The sequence below is a fragment of the Apostichopus japonicus genome, chromosome 7, assembly GCF_037975245.1.
Source record: "Apostichopus japonicus isolate 1M-3 chromosome 7, ASM3797524v1, whole genome shotgun sequence".
Taxonomy (NCBI): domain Eukaryota; kingdom Metazoa; phylum Echinodermata; class Holothuroidea; order Aspidochirotida; family Stichopodidae; genus Apostichopus; species Apostichopus japonicus.
The window spans coordinates 1,605,937-1,627,246 of NC_092567.1; the positions used below are offsets into that span (position 1 = coordinate 1,605,937).

Genomic DNA, 21,310 nt, shown 5'->3' on the forward strand with positions numbered 1-21,310 from the left:
TCTTGTGTGAGTATACGCAAAACAATATAGTGTATAGTATGATATATTTCCGTCACTGCATTGTGTACAGAGTTATAATACATATAGGCCCACAGCGCATGTGAGATGTACCCTGTACGAAACTTTCACTGTGCGATGTTATCGATTAATGCCTTCACAGAAAACTTCCATCAAAGTAGATCATACGATACTAGTGTGCTAAATATGTCTTAACCAATTCCAAACATATCTAAATATATGTACGAAAAGCTACGGGTAATTTTGAACGGATATATCTTCGTTGCAACAAATGGATGCAGAACCTTGAAGTGAAGGTTTCTATGGTGATGACGTAACTGTTCCGACCAATCATGGACGACTATTAACGCACACTTGCAAACCTGTTGGGAAAAAAATGCGCCCCACGGGGCGATTATGTCAAATGATCTCATTTATGACTTTATCAGTCCCTTGGCTGTATCGCCCTGACCCGCTCTGACACGTACATTCACACACAGACACACACTCTCTCCGCCAGCATGACTGCATAGGTTACGATTATCATCGAAACCAAAAGTGGTTTGGTAGGCATTCGTGCGTTGCTGAATTTATCTATATTTATGGAGACAAAGTTTTTTACATAAACCTTATGAGACAGAGAATACAGGTTGGGGTACTTTATTAGAAAAGTCACCCAGGAAAGAACCTGGGCACGAAAACCAAACTACTGAACGACAGATCCGCTCTCAACCCTATTCCCCTTGCATTGGGACTGTGACTGTGTGATCATCGTCGGGTACGGTGTGTATCACCATTCCCCTCGAAAGGGAACAGATACTACACAGGTTGAGGTATCGACTCATACACTGATGAAGAACTGGTACACGAATGATATGAAAATACTCATTGTGGTACTTGTCATATTTAAGCTTAAGCTATGAAATTTTATTACCCTCAATGTTACCTTCTATGTTATATAACAGATTTAACCTTGACGTTATCCACTCACACTGCTAAGCATTCTACTAAAACTATAGCATTCAAAAAGTCGGTCGTGACACTTTTAAGGGTTTCAAAAACTATATATTGGAGAGTCGCCACAACATTCTAAACATATATCCGAATAGATATTCGTGGGCGAAATGCAATATAATCTTAAACTTAAAAAGTGTCAAAACTTAATCTTAGTCTGCAACTCAGCAGGCTTATTCGTAGAATAAAATTATTCGTAGAATAACTCTCCAATATCGGGTAACCAAGGTAATATAGGTGAAAATGTGGGAGGGCTGAGGGGGTGTGGGGAGGAGGAGAAAACCAATATCGTAAAATATCAGAACTATGCTTCAAACACGGTCTTCTGCAAGTTATTTATAAAAGTTCAATAATTACAAATATTCTGATAACTTTGTGTGAGTTTTACTCTGAATGGACGCTATTCTACTGAATGTTGACATTTTCATGGTACGAAGTCGATCTAACTATAGTATCTGAGTACATGTAATGCAACTCTGGAACAACAAACAAGAATCCATCCCATAAAACCATTGTACGTTCCTTTGCATGATTCATGTGCTTTATTCTCCTTTTCCACTCTCATTCTCTGACCTAAGAGACTTCATTTCCACTATTTGTTGTTCTCCATATCTGACATTGGTATAGTCCGACTATTACGTGTCGTCGTCGTTGTGGAGCGAACAGTCCAGTCACTCTTGACCGACTGAGGACGTACTTTGGCTCGAAGTCGATGACGAACCTATAAAATGACCAGATATGTAAACAAATATATATAAAAGTACCTTTGTGGCACATACGCTATTTTCTGAAGCAGAAGCTTCTGTCGGAAGTGTTAAAACGACCAATCAGTGAGAAGTCTGCAGCAAAATACAAATACGACTTCTTACAGGTTTGCGCTGTTAACAAGGGAATATTATATGTTATATTACACACCTCGGTTTTGCTGTCGACATTTTATTCTGGGTAGCAACTTAAAACGAACGTATCGATAACAACGTGACTTTGACGATTGCAAAATCTAAAACGAAATCGAACTAGCTATTATTCAAGGTAAGGAAATGGATCTAATAAATTAGCTTAATATAAATGTGAAAGTTTAATTGATGATAGTTATGCAAAATAATGGTTACTATTAATGCAATCAATAATTTATCACCACACTTGTAACCCAAACCGGTAAAATAATCAGCACGATAAAACATCGTATAACTTGCTGGCTCATTTCCGTATAGAACAGTAGGAATGTTTGGCCTACCTCTTGGTTACCCACGATGTGTATGAGAAAAATCCACAGCCCCTGCGGAAGCAGTATGAATGAAATAAAGACTTACTATCGTGAATAATAAAAAATGAACTTTGAAATAAATTATAAACTCTTCTCTTTCAATTAGCAAGTTAGTCAATGGGTGTCATGGAGCAAATTTGGGCATCATAAAGGCAGGGTTGAATGTAGTACGGTGCATACAGGAAAGGTAATATATGCTGTGCCAGTTTAACTAAGACATGACTATGTAACAAACAAAACGACTGATCTAGTTAGTTTACACTTTTCTCATTTATCAATGCGAATGAACTGCCATACATTCCATGTAATATTAATGTAGCCGGATGAGTAGATCCAACTGTGCAATGAATATGCATGTAGACGAGTAAGAGAACTAAAAGGAGGTGAATTCCGTCCTTTTATATATATAGGTTTACACACATACTGTTCGTGCCATATTTCATCAATGTCTAAATATACATCGTCAGCTCCTTCCACTGGTTACGTTAACAACTGTAATTAATACTGTGATTTTTGTAAGGAATATCGGAATCAGTTCGTTAATTGAAGAGTTAGATAGATGGAACAGATCGGCCGTTATTATGATTAGTTTGTTTACGATGTATAGAATACATTTAACTCAGAACTTGAAACGTTATAGACAGAAAGTTATAAGAGCTTGATATTGGCATATAAAATATATAAATGTTTACCTAGATGACGTACCTACTGAGAATTGTCAACTTTTTGTTAGGAGGGGGAGGGGGGGGGTACTCTTCGAATATATTAGCAAAAGCACACTTACATCGAACTTTATTTTGTGATACGTGTTCATAAAATTGTTCAAGATAACATACGAAAAGACTAAACACATATTGGTCTTCAAGAAACCTGCAGCTTAAATCATTTCTTCATATTGTGGCCATCATGGATGGTTAATATTCGTCTTGACTAAATAAGTTATAACCACTACGTCTTTTCCGTTTCTATATGAGCACGGTAATTTTACGATATGTACAGCACATGACCATCGTTACTCTGTAACAAAATAATGAAACGGTCACTAAAAGTAAAGATAAAGAACATACATTGACATTCTGGAAACCAAAGTTACCTGAAAACCGTTAAAGATGTTGAACAAGTAATCAAACACAACCAGACTAGAATTGAGGGCGAAGAAAGCCAATAACCAAGGTAAACCTATCAGTGGTAACATGAGTAACAAAGTCTTCGCTGTAGTCCTGAAACCATGGTAAAAAGAGAGGGTAAATAAACATTAATAACAAGATAAGTCAAACACTTAAACACGTTGAGAATTCACAACACTGAATCGGTACCAATTTAATGAAAGACGAAAAACATTTACTACATGTCAAGCACTAGCTTCGTATTACCTATGTATTTAATATCGTTCGGCTCCCCTTGGATAGTAAACATGATAAGATTGACCACAGTAGAGTGAGTTTACTCATTTGGTTACGAGCCTTACACTAACGTGAATAGAGTTAGTAAAACTGTTGTAAAGCCTACACCTATATTTCTTGAAATGATATTATTCATAAATGTCTTCGTTTAGCTTCGGATACTTTCAACTTTTATTGGAAATATTTCTTATTTTATCGAAACTTATTGTTTAATTACCTTTTTTTTCTTAGATTTGGTTTCAGTTTATATTTCCTTCATTGTTTATAAAATACGAACTATATTCTTGCTTCTGTGTCTGTGTCCGTTTTATATTTTAATTTCTCTAATTTAATGTCCCAATTTCTTCGGGTGTGGGTGGGGTCGGGTGGGTTGCTCTCATGGATTCATTTTACGCACTTTATTGCTTTTGTCTCGGGACGGAATCAGTACTTTATATGTTACCTCGATCTGGATATCTTCACATCAGTAATATTTCTATCGATCAGTTTGTTGATTTCGTATAATACAGCAAGAAGTAGAACCAGATTTACCTGTAAATCATTAAAAAAAAAATACTACAACCATCTCGGATTGTTTAATGCTCTAATTATGACGTGTATGCTTTCTGAGTAATATGTTTTCCAATATCTTATACATGCACAAATCAAATGAGGAAATTTAATCAAGCTTATTGCCAAAGAGGAAGTGATTAACTAGTGTCTTCAGTTTACAATAACATAATATAAACAAATCAACAAGCAAGATAAATAAGCAGCTGTTTGGGGTTCAGCTAACAACGTATGGTTGAGTCACCTCAGAACATGAAATCAGGCTTGATAACTTACCCCGATAATGATTCCGGTTGGAATAATGAAGGCCAAGATTTTAGTTCCATCTACCGGTAGCCAACAGCTAAATAAAAAACAAAATAGGAAACTACCTTTCACCATATAACTTATAAATAGAATGAATTAGGTTTGTAGGGGTACACACCAGCTATATCTAAACGCTTTCTGTAAAGCTGTGCTCAATGTATGATATTAAACCATGATTTGTAATGTTAACCCTGTCGAAAAGTTTGCCAGATTTCCATCCACAGATTATAAAACCTAACGCATTGATGAAAGGTTACATGCATCGAAGATAGATGACTGGGGAGTAATATATATATATATATGAGTCAAAACATAACACATGGATATGTAGTCTGTGGTATCCTATTTGTGTTTGAAGATTTCAGCCACATTGTTATTTTTGAATATGTGTGTACAGGCCAAAAGGTTTTATTGGTTATTTGATTTCTGACCTTTGACCCTATGGGATCAGTTCCACAGGTGCTACAACCCATGCCCAGGCACATTACCTACCGAAGTTTTAGTCAAGGAATTGTTTTCAAAACGCATTTTCGTACAAATTTTATCAAGTTAAAAGACTTTAACAGCCTTTAATGACTTGGCTTTTGGCGTTTAATATTTCACAATGCGCTGCAGAGTTACAGAGTCTGGTATCCCACATAGGTTTGAGGGTGTCATTTCGTACACTTATAATGACCAAAATGTTGTTTTTGATGGTTTAATCTTTGACCTCTGAGCTTTACACTGTGACGTCATAAGCCACGGACGCACTACGTCCCACCCTCACCAAGCTTGACGTCAATCTGCTTTAAGATTTAGGATGATTCCGTGACACACTTTTTCGTTCACACACACAGTACTTTTTTACCTTTTTGAGGCTACCCCCTCCCCCACCCCTACAGTAAAGTAAGCAGCAGGCCAAGTACCGAGTAAGAGTACAATATCTCATCCCGAATACATCACCTATTTGAACGAGATAACTAGCAGCATCCATACTGAATGAAATATTCATGTAATTCAGTGTTGGACAGAAAGAAATATATCTACCAAGAAAAATATCTACATCTCAATCCTATATTATATCGAGTTTAAACATGAAGTCGATCTATTCCATAGTACAACATTTCTTTGACTTGTTAGTATAATCCGCTTTTTGATCAATGATTCTTACTATCTTTCGCTAGTCAATTGCTGAGAAGACGTTGCCACGGTGACGCCTACAATGAAAAGTGGTAAACCTGTAAAGGAAAAATACAACAGCAAACTAAAACCAAAAATCGATGTTTTCTTTTAGAATGATAAGTTTGTTTCCAGTATCATTTAAGACTAACTTTTGTCCTGACCGAAATCGATTAGAAATACTGATGAATAAAAGGTATATCACTAAAAAGAGGGTTAACGGAAATAGTAATACTCTGTGAATGGATTAATTTTTACGCTCTGCAATTCATATTTGTGTTTACATTTTATGCTCTTAAACTTCAGGTACGGAAGAAAACTTTCTTAATATTGGGATGGTTTGCCTATTAATTGCATAATTCGCTCGTGAAATTTGACTCATTTCAAATCACATCAGATTGACATTGAACGATATTTCTTGTGTTATGATTGATATTTACCCCATCCTAGAACCATATATTTCTTGTGTTATGATTGATAATTACCCATCTTAGAGCCATATATTTCTTGTGTTATGACTGATATTTACCTCATCCTAGAGACATATATTTCTTGTGTTATGATTAATATTTACCCCATCCTAGTGCCATATATTTCTTGGCCTTGAATTCACTGCTGAATACTTGGACGATATTTACATAAAGATGGATGGCTTCCACTAACATCCAACAAAAGGCGCAGGAAAGGAAGTAAAATATGATAACAGATATTAGGGAGCAAATAACCTGTAGGTAAAAGAAGAAAAATCAAAAGAAAATTACAAGACGAGATCTTCAGTTCTGTTACACGATTAATTTTAGTATTGGATCAACTTAAAGAGTTGGTAATGTCTAACATTATTGTGTTCTGACCACGAGAATAACGAACATTAACACTGCTAATATTTCGATGGTTTGATGTGGTATAATTCAATTAACAGTTAGCGTTAAGGATTAGGCTTAAGGGATTAGTTTTAAGGTTGGGGTTGGTACTCAGGTTGTCACATTGTGTTCTCTTGAGTAGTCTACATGTCGAAATGTTTGGAAACCTTTTTCTTTTCAAAGAGCTGGGCATAGATTTATCTTCTTAAATGTTTTCCGTCCGTCATGACAATGTAAAAGTTAATGGAACAAGTCGATGAGGAAGAAATTGTTTTAAAAATAACTTTTTGTTGTTACACGCATTGATCACATGTCCACCCATTAGCTGTATTTACAGTACGTAATGAATACATTCGTCCATGTTTTAACCTGTGTAAATATTCTTATCATTTAGGCATTTCCTGAATGACAAGGTTCCTTGACCTTCCATATGTCGCTAATATATAATTCCTTTTCGTGAAACTTTTCGTGAAAGTGAAACTTTCATAAATTCAGTACATTAGGTTTATTTTATGTGAACCACATTGTTCAAATAGAAATCAGGAAATTGATGGAATGAGGCTGAAGAATACCTTGCTCTCTGTCTTATCAATTCCAATCAGAAAGACGAGTTGTCCAAGACCCACCGACGCTAACAGGTTACTGTGAATAATTCGTATATTCTGTAATATTCTGTCAGTGACAATGCAAAGTTAAAACGATTTAAATATAGTTAAAGAATCACAAGGGGTGTAAGTGAGAAAGCGGTCTCAGTCACGGAGGAGGGGAGAGGGAGGAGGAATAAAGATTCGAAGGCTAGTGGGACATTCAATAAATCACCACGATACGGCAAAATGGTCCATTTGTGCATAATGTAACACACTTATTTATTACTTTATGTTCTAGGGTCTCAACCATAAGTTTATTACTACAAACATAAACATATTTATATTCACCAGAAGTGGCCCTTCTTATTTATTAAAATTGACCCGTTGAGGTTTATGAATATAGTGTCGTCACGGTTACCCCCTCCCAGCTCCTAGATTTACGCCACTCTAACCGCCTCCGGCCCCTAGAATGGCGCCACGTTTACCCTCTCCCAGCCCTTAGTCGATAACAAAATCGGTTCCAGTGTGCTTATGCTAGAACTATGATCATGAGATCATAATTTATGACGCATGTCAGTAAACAACACATACAATTTATTGCTATAATATTTTAGGATGTTATCCAAACAATTTTCAGGTCAAGCTTTAGATCTTTTCTGAAACAACACGCAAACATCATCACGTCACGAAGCACCTGTATAAATTAGAAACCATTTACACCTTCGTCGAGTCTTTGTTTTAGTCTGCTGTAAATGCATACGACATTCATAGTAAGTTGTACAGACCTAGAGACTGTGGTCTCACCGCCCAGGCCTCTCCCTTCCTGCCTCCTTCATCTCAGTACCCTCCTGTCTCGACATCATCTCTATGACGGCGATTACCGAATATGCTGAACATTCCTATATATGTGTTGATACCGCTAATAATTCACAAGTAGAATCACGCTTGAAATATGTCTATAACTTCCTGTCACGGTATTGAATACAAAGTAAACAATTACTTTTAGCACTTTAAAGTACTACTGGGTTTAGCCACCGCAAATAATTTTAGATTGTAAACCGATTTTAGAATGTAAACCTTTTCACTCTCGCGGTCACAGCGCGTTTCGGCAACTTTGTCCTATGAATGAGTAGAATTATTAAATGGGTTTGCAGTACCCGAGAAATAGGAAGATACCAATGGTGAGGACAGCTGATGTGATAGTTACGATACACCCAATCATAGAGAGCAGACTCAAAGCTTGGTAGTGTGAAGTCGGTAACTGGAAGTAAAGCAAATACAAATATGTAAAAGAAACAGGTTGGAGGGTAACAAATCGCAAACTGGTTAAGACACTGCGTCTAGTTATTTTCAAACATTCGAAGTATCTCGCACACATACCAGATCAAGTTATCTGACACATGACCGAGCCAAATATAAAGACAGGGAACTAAATTAACTATGCATAGCGATTTCATTCTAGTAACTTAAATCATATTAAATCAAACATAATTTGGATCGTCTAGAAAAGAACTATGGGATCATGTGGACAGTTCAGAAAGTACAGGTGTGACGTATGTGTAACAAATACGTCTTATGGACAATGATACGTAGATGTATGACGTATGTGTAACAAAAACGTCTATATGGACGAGAATACGTAGAGGTATGACGTATTTGTAACATAAACATCTTATGGACGAGAATACAGAGAGGTATAACGTATGTGTAACAAATACGTCTTATGGACGGGATAACTACGGGTGTGACATATGTGCAACAAATACGTCTTATAGACGGGGATACGTAGAGATATGAGGTTTGTGTAATAAAAACGTTTTATGGACGACGAAACAAAGAGGTATGACGTATGTGTAACATATACGTCTTATAGACGGGGTTTATATACAGGTGTGACGTATGTGTGAAAAATACGTCTTATGGACGAGGATACGCAGAGGCATGACGTATGTGTAACAAATACGTCTTATGGACGAGGATACATAAAGCAATTATTACCCTTGTTATCCATGAGGCTAACGGGTTTAAAAATGAACCGTAATGTGGCAAACAAAATTGGTGGGATTTTATTATATTTGTCCGCTGTAATTTACGATTGGGATTGGTTAAATATAAGTTAAATATGGGAGCGCAAGATGTTTATAGAAGGAAGTTGTGATTGTGAGTACTTAGCACTGAACTATTTCTACTGCTGGGACTATTAACCATTGAAAATACCGGTACTCTTGGTGATTGCACTGCTTATGTTACTACCAATAATACTGTAATTATGCCACTGCTACAACGCTATTACTACTATCAATATCGACACCAAACCAGCACAATGCGGACACCAGAACTAACATCAAATTCTAAAACTGATACAAATACCAATTGTCAGACTAGCCTAAATAATCGTTGCCCAGTTATGTTACAGGAATACATGTCATGTCCTAGGGATCAATAATCGGTTAAAGGCTACGAAGCATATAAATCACACCGAGGCTGCAATGGAGAAGACGTCAAACGTAAAAGAGAGCTGGTGAGATGAAGGCTTATGGAAGTTATAAAAGCAACAGACACGCCAAAACTTTGTATAGAATATTAAAACATCGGTGTTCCAACCCTACAAAGATTATCGTGCACTTTTATTCTTTGGAATACTTTTTGAGGTGATTTATCAAGAATATTTCTGACCTGTTTTTCAATCTTGCCTTTCGGCTTACCTCTAGTTCTCTGGGTCTCATTATCACGCTGAAACTTGTGAGATGATACGAGAGGCAAAGCACGGTATCTTCATCTTTGATGACTGTTTCCATGTCTTCAGTTTGCCAAACCAAGTTAGTCTCCGTACTGTATAAGAAATAATTTCACTTTCTTACATTTAGATTTTGATAACATAAACGTTCACCTTAACGCGAGCAAAGTAGTTTTTTGCATAGGTAAAACATTGACAACAGTAACTGCTGATACAAGATGGAGTGATTATTTAAGTTCAGGCTATGTGGTAAACAGAACAGTATGTCAGGAAAAATTCAGCATGCCATCTATGTTAAATCCAATGTTACTTTTAAATAAAACCATGCCAGCAATACCTTAACATGATACAACTTAATATAAGCATGTCAAAAATATTATTTAATTTTTTCAACATGAGCAACGTTTGAATTTTGGTTTGAACCTACCATCGCTCATGGGTTTTTTGCAATTCGTAATACATAGATCATTTGCAGTTAACACTGTTTGCAATTGTGAAAAATTGTCGAAAAGGGCAACAACAAAAGTATTCAGAAATGGCAAAGTATCCTCGCTGTGCTGCTGCTTCGATTAACACTTGCATGATTGGCCTTGCTGACATATATGTTTAACAGTTAATTGTATACTCAAACTTTGTAGTTTAACATGCATTTGTACTGATAATATTTCCTCTATTAAGTTGAGAAATTGTGTAACAAATAATTCCACTAACTAAACTGTTTGTTGCTATGGTACGTACTACAACGCATGCGCAAGGTAGAAACGGCTGTCTTTATCATCTTAAATGTGTAAAGCCTATGTGTATACACGGTCTAGATAAGTTACAAACTTATTGGTTTAATTCTAATTCCAATTTATCACCTTTTTAGTTCGTCCAGCCAGCCACATGTCGGAACGAAGTCAGAAACCTCTGGCTGTAAAAAAATTGAAAAAATTATTTACTTTAGTCCCATCTAGGCACGAACATGGGAACTGGGGCATGAGGTGGGCATCTTAATCGCTCCGTTCTATGAAATGACCACGTTAAAGCCGTTGATGTAAAGAACTACATTACACCATTAAATTACGCCATCTTAACTTTCTTCCTTTTTCGAGTTTTCTCATACATTAAACGAGCAATTTGTAAATATAGAATATTAAAGTAGAAAACCGCAATTGGTAAAAAAAGTGTTACTGCAAGTGTGTACCGTCCTTTAATGAAACCAGGAATATTTTGAGTTAATACATACTCGCTATTTGTATTCGTTTTTTTTTTTCGTTTCCTTTTTCTATTTTAGCGATTATAAATACATGGATATAGTATATTCGTACAGGACTACATTTCTATAAAGTAACATATTTAAAAGTACTTACCAAACTACTCTGACGAGAAAATACTATCTCGATCGGTTCGTCAAAGAGACCTTTGGGAGGCGGGTAGAATGTTACCGTAGCAACAGGGAATGGCCGCGGAACAAGGACGCAGGAACCACTGCGTGTGAAAAGGATTCTCTTATAAAAGAATGAGTGTGCATCAATCTTATCGAGTGTAAAGTGTACATAACGAAGCACTTCTATAACTGCGTTCATATTTAAGGCTGTGAAGAGTGCGACTATAACTTAAACATATTTCTTCAAGCATTAACTTCTACCCTTTGATATGTAAGGCTCTACATTTAAACTGTTTCCCCTCACAAACACTTCAAATACCTCGAAGTAATATGCCACGAGTGTAAACGTACATGCTGATCCTTTTATTTTTTAATTGCATGGCATTTCGAGGCAAATGAAGTGTTAATACGTATGTTAATTGAGCTATGTCCTGAAATGCGACGCCATCTCACGTGACTCACTGCCACACAATATCCTAAATATCATCAACGAGGCGACATTGGTTCTACGTTCTTTTTTTGCAACTAATGTCAAATTTATATTAAATTTGTGAGCAAAGATATGATGTGGAGGCAATACCTAAGCTTGGTAAATTTTACAGGATTTCGCAAACAGCAGAGTTTTGTAGCACACCTCCTAAAACTATATTTAAATACAACAATAATATTATTCTAATGATAATTGTTGTGACAATGAAAACGTCAATCGACAGTGACAAGACGCACACTGAAACTTTGATGTTGACTAAAGGTTTCGTGTTATTTTGAAAGAGATATTCTTCCTCTTCACCACCGCTCATTCCAAATCAAATTTTGGAAAAGTTTGATATGCAGGCCAACAGCAAATGTAATGTTATCTTCTTTCTGATCTCATTTTTTAATAATACATGTTAGTATGTAATTTTAAGGTTCACTTACCTTTTTGTTTGAGAGCAGTAATTATCAAACGTTTTGTTTTTGGTTAAGCGGTCATCCATTTCAATAAGCAGAAGTCCTTTACAACAGTCGGCTGAAAGAGTTAATACTTTAGTTAAACGAGTAGCAGTGAATCATTTCAGACAGGATGCAGAAGGCAAAGAGTTTCAGAATAAATGGTCCTAAATTTATTAAAGACTTATATAGGTGTAATAACATTTAGGCCTAAATGTATTTGGATCTTCAGTTGGGCCAAAACTTGGAAAATACATGCATTATATACTGATGGAGGTCGTCATAGATCAAAGTACATCTTAATTGTTGTTTCAACATTAATTGAAGTTTAAAGAAAAATAGCGTAATGAATTTAATTCAGACACTCATAACAATAACGAGAATGGAAAGCCTAACTCCTGTTCAATATCGTTGATGGTACTTCAATGGCAATGTTGGAGGTCAATTCTACTTTTAGGGCATCTTGTCCATCCTCTAGTAGTGTCAGTGGATTAAGTAACAGCTTCAAATCTGTAACATACAAAGCAAACGCACAGTGAGTAGTAACTGAACGACTTTATTGTAGCTACACATTTTACTCTTCTGTTGACTTTTCGTCTTGACATAGTTCTGAATTACAATAAGGGTTCCGTATCATGGTGGTTTTGCAACATTAAATCTTACATTGTGTCATTTTCATTTCATTACCATCTGCAACCAGTACGGTACCAGTAGATAACATTTCATAAAACGCATGACATAATATTACAAATACGGTATAACATTTTATACCTGCGATACCTGGTTGATCTTTGACCTCAATGATGATGTCATCTGTGGTTATCTGCAGTAGTTCGGATGTTAAGAATGTCGCCAAACCATCTACGGTAAGAGATTCGCCATTCACGGGATATGTACAGTTAATATCCATGTCAGAGTGCGAGTTATTAAAAGATGAAATATCAAGATTATTCTGTAAGGAGAAGATATAATATAGACTATTAGATACAAATACTTTTACACTTCACCAACTAACAAAGAAGTTATGCTTGTTTATAAACTATATGCAATTTTGTCTTTGTTTGTTTACCTCTATAATAAATCTTGCTTGGATGGAACGCTAGCAGGATCTATTAACTTATAAAACTCGACGGATATGAGTTACCGGTCGAAATAAATGCGATCAATATAATAGTCTTCATTACTTAGTTCCCGTAACAATACAGCATACAATAAAAAAAATACAATCTACAATATTATGGTTATCTCACAAACTGTCTTCCTAAAATAAGTGAGGCCTATAAGGAACAGTAAATATAACCTAAAGCTAAAGAAAAACACGAAGTTCTTACCGAGTCGCTGTTTGTAGATAAGCCCCACATGATGAAGTTAGAAGCAAATTTCGTAAGTTTATCTGAAGATGAGTTAAACGCTGAAGAAAGTAGATGAAAAGTAAGTAAGCGACGTTCGTAATGTTTTCTGATTTATTGTAATATTAACAAAAACAAGGAACTTTGTTACCCTGACATTTTTGCATGCTTTTATAATAATCTCCGTATTTTAAGCAAGAACATGATGTACAATTAATAGTAGGTTACTACATAGATCACTAACATCAGTAATTGTTTTTATCAGGACTTGTTAGTCACAAAACTTTTCTAGATTATTCCCAATAATACACGTCGCCCACTCCCCTCCCTTCCCTCCGCTTAACCCCCCCCCCCCCCCCAACCAGTCCGAGCCTTCTTCAGTGATTTGATGCGCCCATCTACCTTTTACACACAAAAAATCAAGACTTCCTCAGGAGAGTTCATGTTTCAATCACAAGCCTTGTGTTAGAACGAATTCAAGATATAGTTTAAATGACAGCTAAGTTCTCAACTAGCTTTCCAGTGGTACAATCCATACGTATACAAAGGTGAAGTCACATATTTACCTGAAACAAAAGTACAATTTTCCCAGAGATGTTTTTCTTCTTCATCAGTATCTTGGTATGTTGCTACTTCCTCAGAGGTCACCACAGATATCTCTTTCCCGCCAATTGTAGTCTGCAAGAACCAACCGTTTTGATCTGTGGACGATTTGATTGACAAGTTTGAATAAATGCAATTAATTTTGTCACAGATGTCACTTCATTACTTGAATTCACTTCTTCTAATGCTAACGTAGTGTACGTGAAGCAGGTGTCAACATGTCGCTCCATACCAAGTGGAAGTACTTTTTGTTTGGGGTGTGTTCTTTTTGTTGTTAAGTACGATACTCATATACAACCATCTGAGACGTAGGCCTATCTATAGAAGTTGTCTGGTTGTGAAGGATTTAACTTAGAAAGTAACAAGTAACATCAATATGTCCCGTAACGTTGGTATCATTAAGCCATAAAGGAGTATTTAAAGGTTTCATAACCCAGTCCGAACAATATACATAAGTTAACGAATACCAAACTCTCCCGCAAAATCGGAGACATTGTAACATCAGGATATCCCCCACGACTTAAATGTATTATAACGCATTGACCGAAATGGAAAGCTCTAACTTATGGATGTAATGAACCTTCTGTCTATAACTCTATTGATGACCGTATTCAGGAATATCGTATTGAAAAGACCTAAAGAATTATCAAATTACAGAATCATATTTCAAGATATTGCTTGACCTGTACGTACGAGTATCATCACTGGTTAATGCAATATCAGTATTGGAATCCAATTCTGTTTCGAGTGAGGTTAGAGGCCACATTTCGGTACCATCCGTTGTTGCTTCGCTATGAACTGTTGAATGGAATACGTCATCAGTATCCTGAGCGACGGTCGTTCTCGGCGGAAAGGTAGATGAAACTTGACGTGTGGAGGAAGGTCTCCCTTTCATGAAATATATATAGTTGTCATGAATTGATGAATCATAATGAGGCATAGTTAATATGTCGTACACTTATATACTTTTTCATGTGGCTCTAGATACCCGCCACTACCCCTCTTCTATACAAGCAGTCCATGAGGAAGATCCAGAGTATACCTGAAACCCTATTCCTTAATATGTGTAGCCAATAAAACAGTCGTGTGATATAGTCATACTTAGTTTCCTGCTTATCATATTCCAATTTGTGAAAATTAAATATCAGCTTACACATCTTAACAGATATTTCGTACCTTTAGACCATAGATCGCTTAGCCTACCATGTGTTGCTGATAAACATTACACTAATGTTACTGCTACAATTGTAACTGCACTGACGCGTTATAACAATTCACAGTGTGGTAATACCAAACTTTAACACGAAAATATTAATTGGAATGATACGAGAAGGATATTAATGATATGCAACTTGTGTTATAAAACCCAGTGACGCGGTCGTTTCCTTACGTGACTTGGCGCATCATTTAGCCTCTTTGATCTCTTATATAATTCAAAATATTTACTCACTTCTAATATCCTCAGATAACGTAACGTAGTTTGCTACTGAACATAGTGGCGATGGAGAGTAGGGTCCCTGTAGCGTAAGAGGATCCATGCTACTGTTATGTCCAAACTCACACGGTGCGCTGTTATTATTGGTGTCGTCACAATGGAGACCCACACTTATTAAGACTCCTCCATCTGAGCACAAAATTGAAAACCAATATTCTTTACATGGCAGGGCCTTTCTCAACAAACTAACTTTGGGCCTTTTCCCAACCGACTGTGTGCTTCTATAGGGGAGTAATTTCTCCTCCCCAGTTTTGTCCCTCAAAATAATGATATTTACTTTAATAAAATGAGTAATTCTGATTTACTAGCAAAACTAGATCAATTTGGACTTATCGTTTCATATTTTCACCCAAATTTTGCTGTGTCTGTGTAAATCTTGAAATCAACTATTATCTTGAAATACATATGATTTCACCTAAAGTCAACTATTTGTGTCAAATTTTCGACCATTTCGTATCAAAAGTTCAACTATTCGAAACATGTTCTGTATTTCCTTTTACAGTTATTTTTCGACAATAAACGTCAAATTAGTAAGAACAAGTAAATATTTCGACAACTCAATTCTACTAACTACTGTTTATAAAGGAAAATGTTTCTACAATATTTCTACAAAATACGACTTTTAATTTTTGTACATCCCAAATTATGGGGACCAAACTTCATGGACCTTCCTTTGTATTGACTATTGTATAATTTATCACTTGAGGGAATGTCCCTTTTCTTCTGGAATAGAATCCGCCTCCCCCTCCCCCTCAAACCTCCCCCTACCCCTATCATCCCCCTACCCTCCCATCCCCTACCCCTCCCATCCCCCTCCCCCTCCCCTCCTCCTCCTCCCTCCGAAAATTATACTGCAGATTTCTGTCCTTTCGTATGGTGGTCTTTGTTGTTCGCTTTATGTTTAGTACCTTATAATGCAATGTAAGCAACGAGTGATTTCAGAAGGACCGGTGCTTGCACAATCCTAACGGGATCAAAACTTCCGAGTATGAGAGGAAGAAGTAGATTAAAAGAACGAATTAAACTACTAACCTGTGTGCTTCTATAGGGGAGTAATTTCCCCTCCCCAGTTTTGTCCCTCAAAATAATGATATTTACTTTAATAAAATGAGTAATTCTGATTTACTAGCAAAACTAGATCAAATTTGGACTTATCGTTTCATATTTTCACCCAATTTTTCTGGAATAGAATCCACCTCCCCCTCCCCCTCCACCTACCCCTCCCCTCCCCCTACCCCACCCCTCCTCCTCCCTCCGAAAATTATACTGCAGATTTCTGTCCTTTCGTATGGTGGTCTTTGTTGTTCGCTTTATGTTTAGTACCTTATAATGCAATGTAAGCAACGAGTGATTTCAGAAGGACCGGTGTTTGCACAATCCTAACGGGATCAAGACTTCCGAGTATGAGAGGAAGAAGTAGATTAAAAGAACGAATTAAACTACTAACCTGTGCTAACTGAAATCCGAAAAGTGGAGAATTTTTCAATTCCGTCGACTTCAAGGTACGAACGTACAATTAAATCGTGTGACTTAGCCTTCAATGGTCCTTTTGAAGATGTCAAGTTCATCTCGTTTCCATTAACTGGAAAGTATTCCGTATAGTTTTTTATTGATCCGTTATGCAATTTCAGCAAGTATGCCGCGTAGTAAGTCCACTGACCAATGGTAGCAAACCAACTAAATGTCAAATCGTTTTTAGAATGAAATACTTCAATACACGTCACAGCAGATGGCGCTAAGAAACAGAATTATGAGAAAAAAATATTAGGAAGTTTATCTTCGTTAAGATGAAGGTAGATATTTGTAACAAATGTATACAGCAAGTTAACTGGATCTTTGTACGTCATAACAGAATATGTGCATTAGACATTCCACATGGAAGAAATTCATGCAAATATTACCAATAACTAACACACTGTTAACTCCATGGTGTTCTGTTCTCAATAAGTACTTGTGTAGGCCTATGTGACTGTGAGATTAGGATGGGAAAATGGACACCCGAAAATAATGGTGCAATTAAGTGCTTACCCTTTGGTCATACACTACATTTGTTAGTCGCTCACATAGTCCTTGTTTCTATTTTTTAACAATTTAACAAAGGCCCTGTTTCCCTCCCTCACCCCCCCCCCACCCCTCCACCACCCCAACTAACCCGATTATCGTAAATCTAGAATATGAGCACACTTCATTATACCGATAGGTATAATGAAGTACTGTGCTAACTCCTGTTTTTAGTATGCTGACATCAGAATGGTTGCTATAAATACCTGTGAAGTCGATGAATGACGTTGGTAAACCTCTTACGTCACCATTAACTGTGGATATGTTAAACATGTATATGGTGCCTATGCATAGACCTGATATTTCACCGTTGGTAGTATTTCTGTCGATGGAGATTTCTTCCACCCTTCCCAAGTCATCCACGGCAGTTAAAATGTAACTTTCAATATAACCATTGGATGGCTGAATCCACGTGACGCTGATGTTACCTGACGTCACTTGATGTTGCACAGACGAGAGCTCTATATGTGGCGGGGCTGAAAGTAATGGAAAATTATCAAACTTTTCGTTGACTTATTGGGTCCAGGTGACTCTGGTGTCATCTTATGTTACTTCCTACTTCTATATCGGTAATTAAGAGGACTGTGGCTAGAAAAAATATCATAATAGTTAAATACATGATTGTAGTAAGAAATAAAACAAATTAAAACTTTAACAATTTTCCCGACTGAACTAGATAGGGGTCTGAAAATTTATTGGAGAACCAGAGGCAAATGACGGATTTTATAAAAGAGTGTGATACCTTCCAGGGTTAATTGAAGCTGATTGCCAAGTAGGAGGTCTAGGAATCCTCCTTCGAAAAAAAAACCCATTAAGACGTCAAATGTTGCATTCTGGAGCATAATTTACTATAAATTAGATCTCTATAAGTAGCCCAAAACGAAAGGATTTGCTTAAAATTTACTTTGTTTGCGATTGAAAAAATGGCAAGGGGGAGGACACACCCGCAGTAGTTGTCCAATTTTTGCATGGCAAAAATCCTCCGACTGAATCAATTTCCACGACGGACGATTGGAGGTTGGGTCACCACCTCCCGCCCCCCCCCCCCCTTGCGCACTCAACTGAAAAACAGTTTGGTGCGTTTCTCTGACATTTGGAAGTTACTCTCTCAAGACAGTAAACTGTATACTTGATGGAACCTACTTTCATAAATGACGTCTGCTTCACATACAAAGGAGAATGCTGATAAGCAAGACACCTTCACGATCTGCCAAGGAGTCAAAGAGCCTGGATGTAGAGCATAACAGTCTTCATCACATGGAGGATGGAGATCGATGAGGTAAGTTTCGTTTCCTGAAAGTCTTAAGATATAAACAATAATGTTTACGGGGAAATTCGTTACGGCACAATGGAAAACTAGAACCAAGCATCCAAATTCCCACTCCACCTACCACGTCCTGATTTACATCCTATGCCCCCCCCCCCCATTCAACCTACCGCCCTACCAACTGAACTATCCAGCTCTAAGTTGGTAGCGGTCCCTGTATAGCAATTACTGTACCCTCTATGAGTCCCTTATTAAACCTACCGCCCTACCAACTGAACTATCATCCAGCTTTTAGTTGATAGTGGTCCCTGTACTTTACTGATGCAAGTTTCCCTTCAATGGATATTTAGATGGCTGGAAGTGATGACTTGTGTGATATGACTTTTTTCTTCAAATTTTGTGTTTTATTGTGAATGCATCTGGTTACAGCAGGGTTAGTGATGACATCACCGCAGTTGAACTGCACATGTCTTTTATCATGATTGTTAATATTACTATAATTATTATTATTCTGTATGATGTTTAGTGAATTTAACCATAGAGAAAACTAATGTTTCTACTTAAAAAATACATTTTAAATGAAATTATAGATACAAAGTACAATGACAGCTACGGAAACATTCCACATGTATTAAATTATAAGGAAAATTCAACAAAAAGGATTATAAAATGATAGCACAGCTTTTGAAGAGCAGGTGTCGTGATGACGTCACCTAACACCAATTCCGATCAACTCCTGGAAGAATCGAATGTTTAGCCAGTCAAAATAGGTTTCATTCAATCAACTATATTTCGAGTTAGTGATATAGAGATGGGGTTTGTAACTAGCAGTATAGAATATTTTTTGTCGTTGCATTATCTACTAAGGCTGAATGTAACTTCAAAGGTTGTGATCGACATTTCGTCACTCCCATTGTCACTGTCTCTTCCTGTAAGATGTTTCTCTCGTCAAAATGTATGCCTACCTACCTTAATAAGTGAGGTATCTCAGTCAAACTGTCTTCGTCTATGACTGCGAGCTTCCCAGTTGGTTCCATGACCGCACAAAATGCCGACGCCTCCGATGAAGAATGCTGGGCGTGGCTCGGAACATACCAGCATCTATCCCGATGCATCTCAGAGGGACTTGCGCAGAACTTACCAAGTCTTTGCATAGAACAAATTGGTTCTGAAAGGAAGACTTCAAAAAACGATGTTCTTGGAAATGAGCGTTTTCATCGTACTTTCGAAACAAAGAAATCTTATATGTATTTGTATCGAACGGTTTTGGAATTGATTTTGCAAAATAAAATGTTCGCTTTCTTACCACGATTCATTTTCATTCCATTGTGATACACACTCAGCAGTTAATTTTAACATTATATTGCCTTTTACATTAATTACATAATTCTTTACACATTATATTACAAAAAAAGTACGAAAAGTATTCATACATTGGCAAAATTTATCATATCTATAATTACAAGGGTGAAAAATACCCCTTTTTTATTTTTACTTTTTGGTTCATATGGAGAAACGTAATGTTTAGTGTGATTTTTTGTTGTTGTATTATTGCATTTATTTATAATGACATTCTTAGCGTCTATTAATTTTCGATAAAGCTACATTATAAGCAATTTCGTAGGAATAGGGAAACCAAACATTTGTGAGCAAATAAACCCAGGAATATTCTGAAATAACTTATCAATGTTTTCTTTGCATGTTTCACCCGTAGTTGAAATTGTCAGAGTAGAAGTACAAACTTCTATGTGCCGTAAGTGCATAGCGTCTGTGTTACTTGAAGTTTTTTGCCATTTGCTAAATATGCAAACATTCTATCTAAGAAGAATACATTTTAACAGCTTATAAACGTACCATAATAGGACCTCTCTATAGAGATGACGTTAAAATAAATCATGAACTCACCCATTAATGAAAGACAAACAGAAAAGACGCCAGTTACATCCTGTATGGAAAAGCATATGAACATGTGATTTCAGAGTAGGAATGCCTTACCACGTACAATCACATTATACAATGCTAAATAAATAACACTACTGGTACCCGTTCCAACACCTTACATCTTGTATTTATCGAGCAATACAAAATGATCTGGTGTAGTATTTTAGATTTAAGATCACCGAGAAAACGTCCAAATAGAACATGCTTTCAAGCCTTGGTTAAATAGCAGCAGTGTTATACGTACTATGTACCGGCATATATAAGGGTACATTGTTCATATAACGTTGCAGCGAAGGCCTTTATCCAATTACTGGCTTTCTGTTAATTGTCGAGGAAGCAATATTTCCCTATATGCCGTACACATTACGTATATGTGAGTGTCTCCCAATGTAGAAGTGATTTGTGGTGTTCACATAG

General features: G+C 36.6%; 1 protein-coding gene across 1 annotated transcript; it reads right to left on the reverse strand.

Annotated features, from left to right (window-relative positions):
• Window positions 1-664: 664 nt before the first annotated feature.
• On the reverse strand, window positions 665-20,876 carry LOC139970133 (uncharacterized). Its single transcript, XM_071975784.1, has 24 exons — window positions 20,858-20,876; window positions 19,922-20,132; window positions 18,829-18,986; window positions 17,892-18,161; window positions 17,072-17,359; window positions 15,580-15,753; window positions 14,823-15,017; window positions 14,093-14,227; window positions 13,509-13,588; window positions 12,949-13,129; window positions 12,574-12,687; window positions 12,166-12,256; window positions 11,231-11,348; window positions 10,739-10,791; window positions 9,847-9,973; window positions 8,299-8,402; window positions 7,127-7,226; window positions 6,269-6,419; window positions 5,687-5,753; window positions 4,507-4,573; window positions 4,124-4,212; window positions 3,372-3,498; window positions 2,249-2,290; window positions 665-1,732 (listed from the first exon to the last, which is right to left on the reverse strand). Exons 1-24 carry the CDS (start codon window positions 20,859-20,861, stop codon window positions 1,604-1,606), a joined length of 3,075 nt encoding a protein of 1,024 aa, XP_071831885.1. The 5' UTR covers window positions 20,862-20,876; the 3' UTR covers window positions 665-1,603.
• Between the last annotated feature and the right edge of the window lie 434 nt (window positions 20,877-21,310).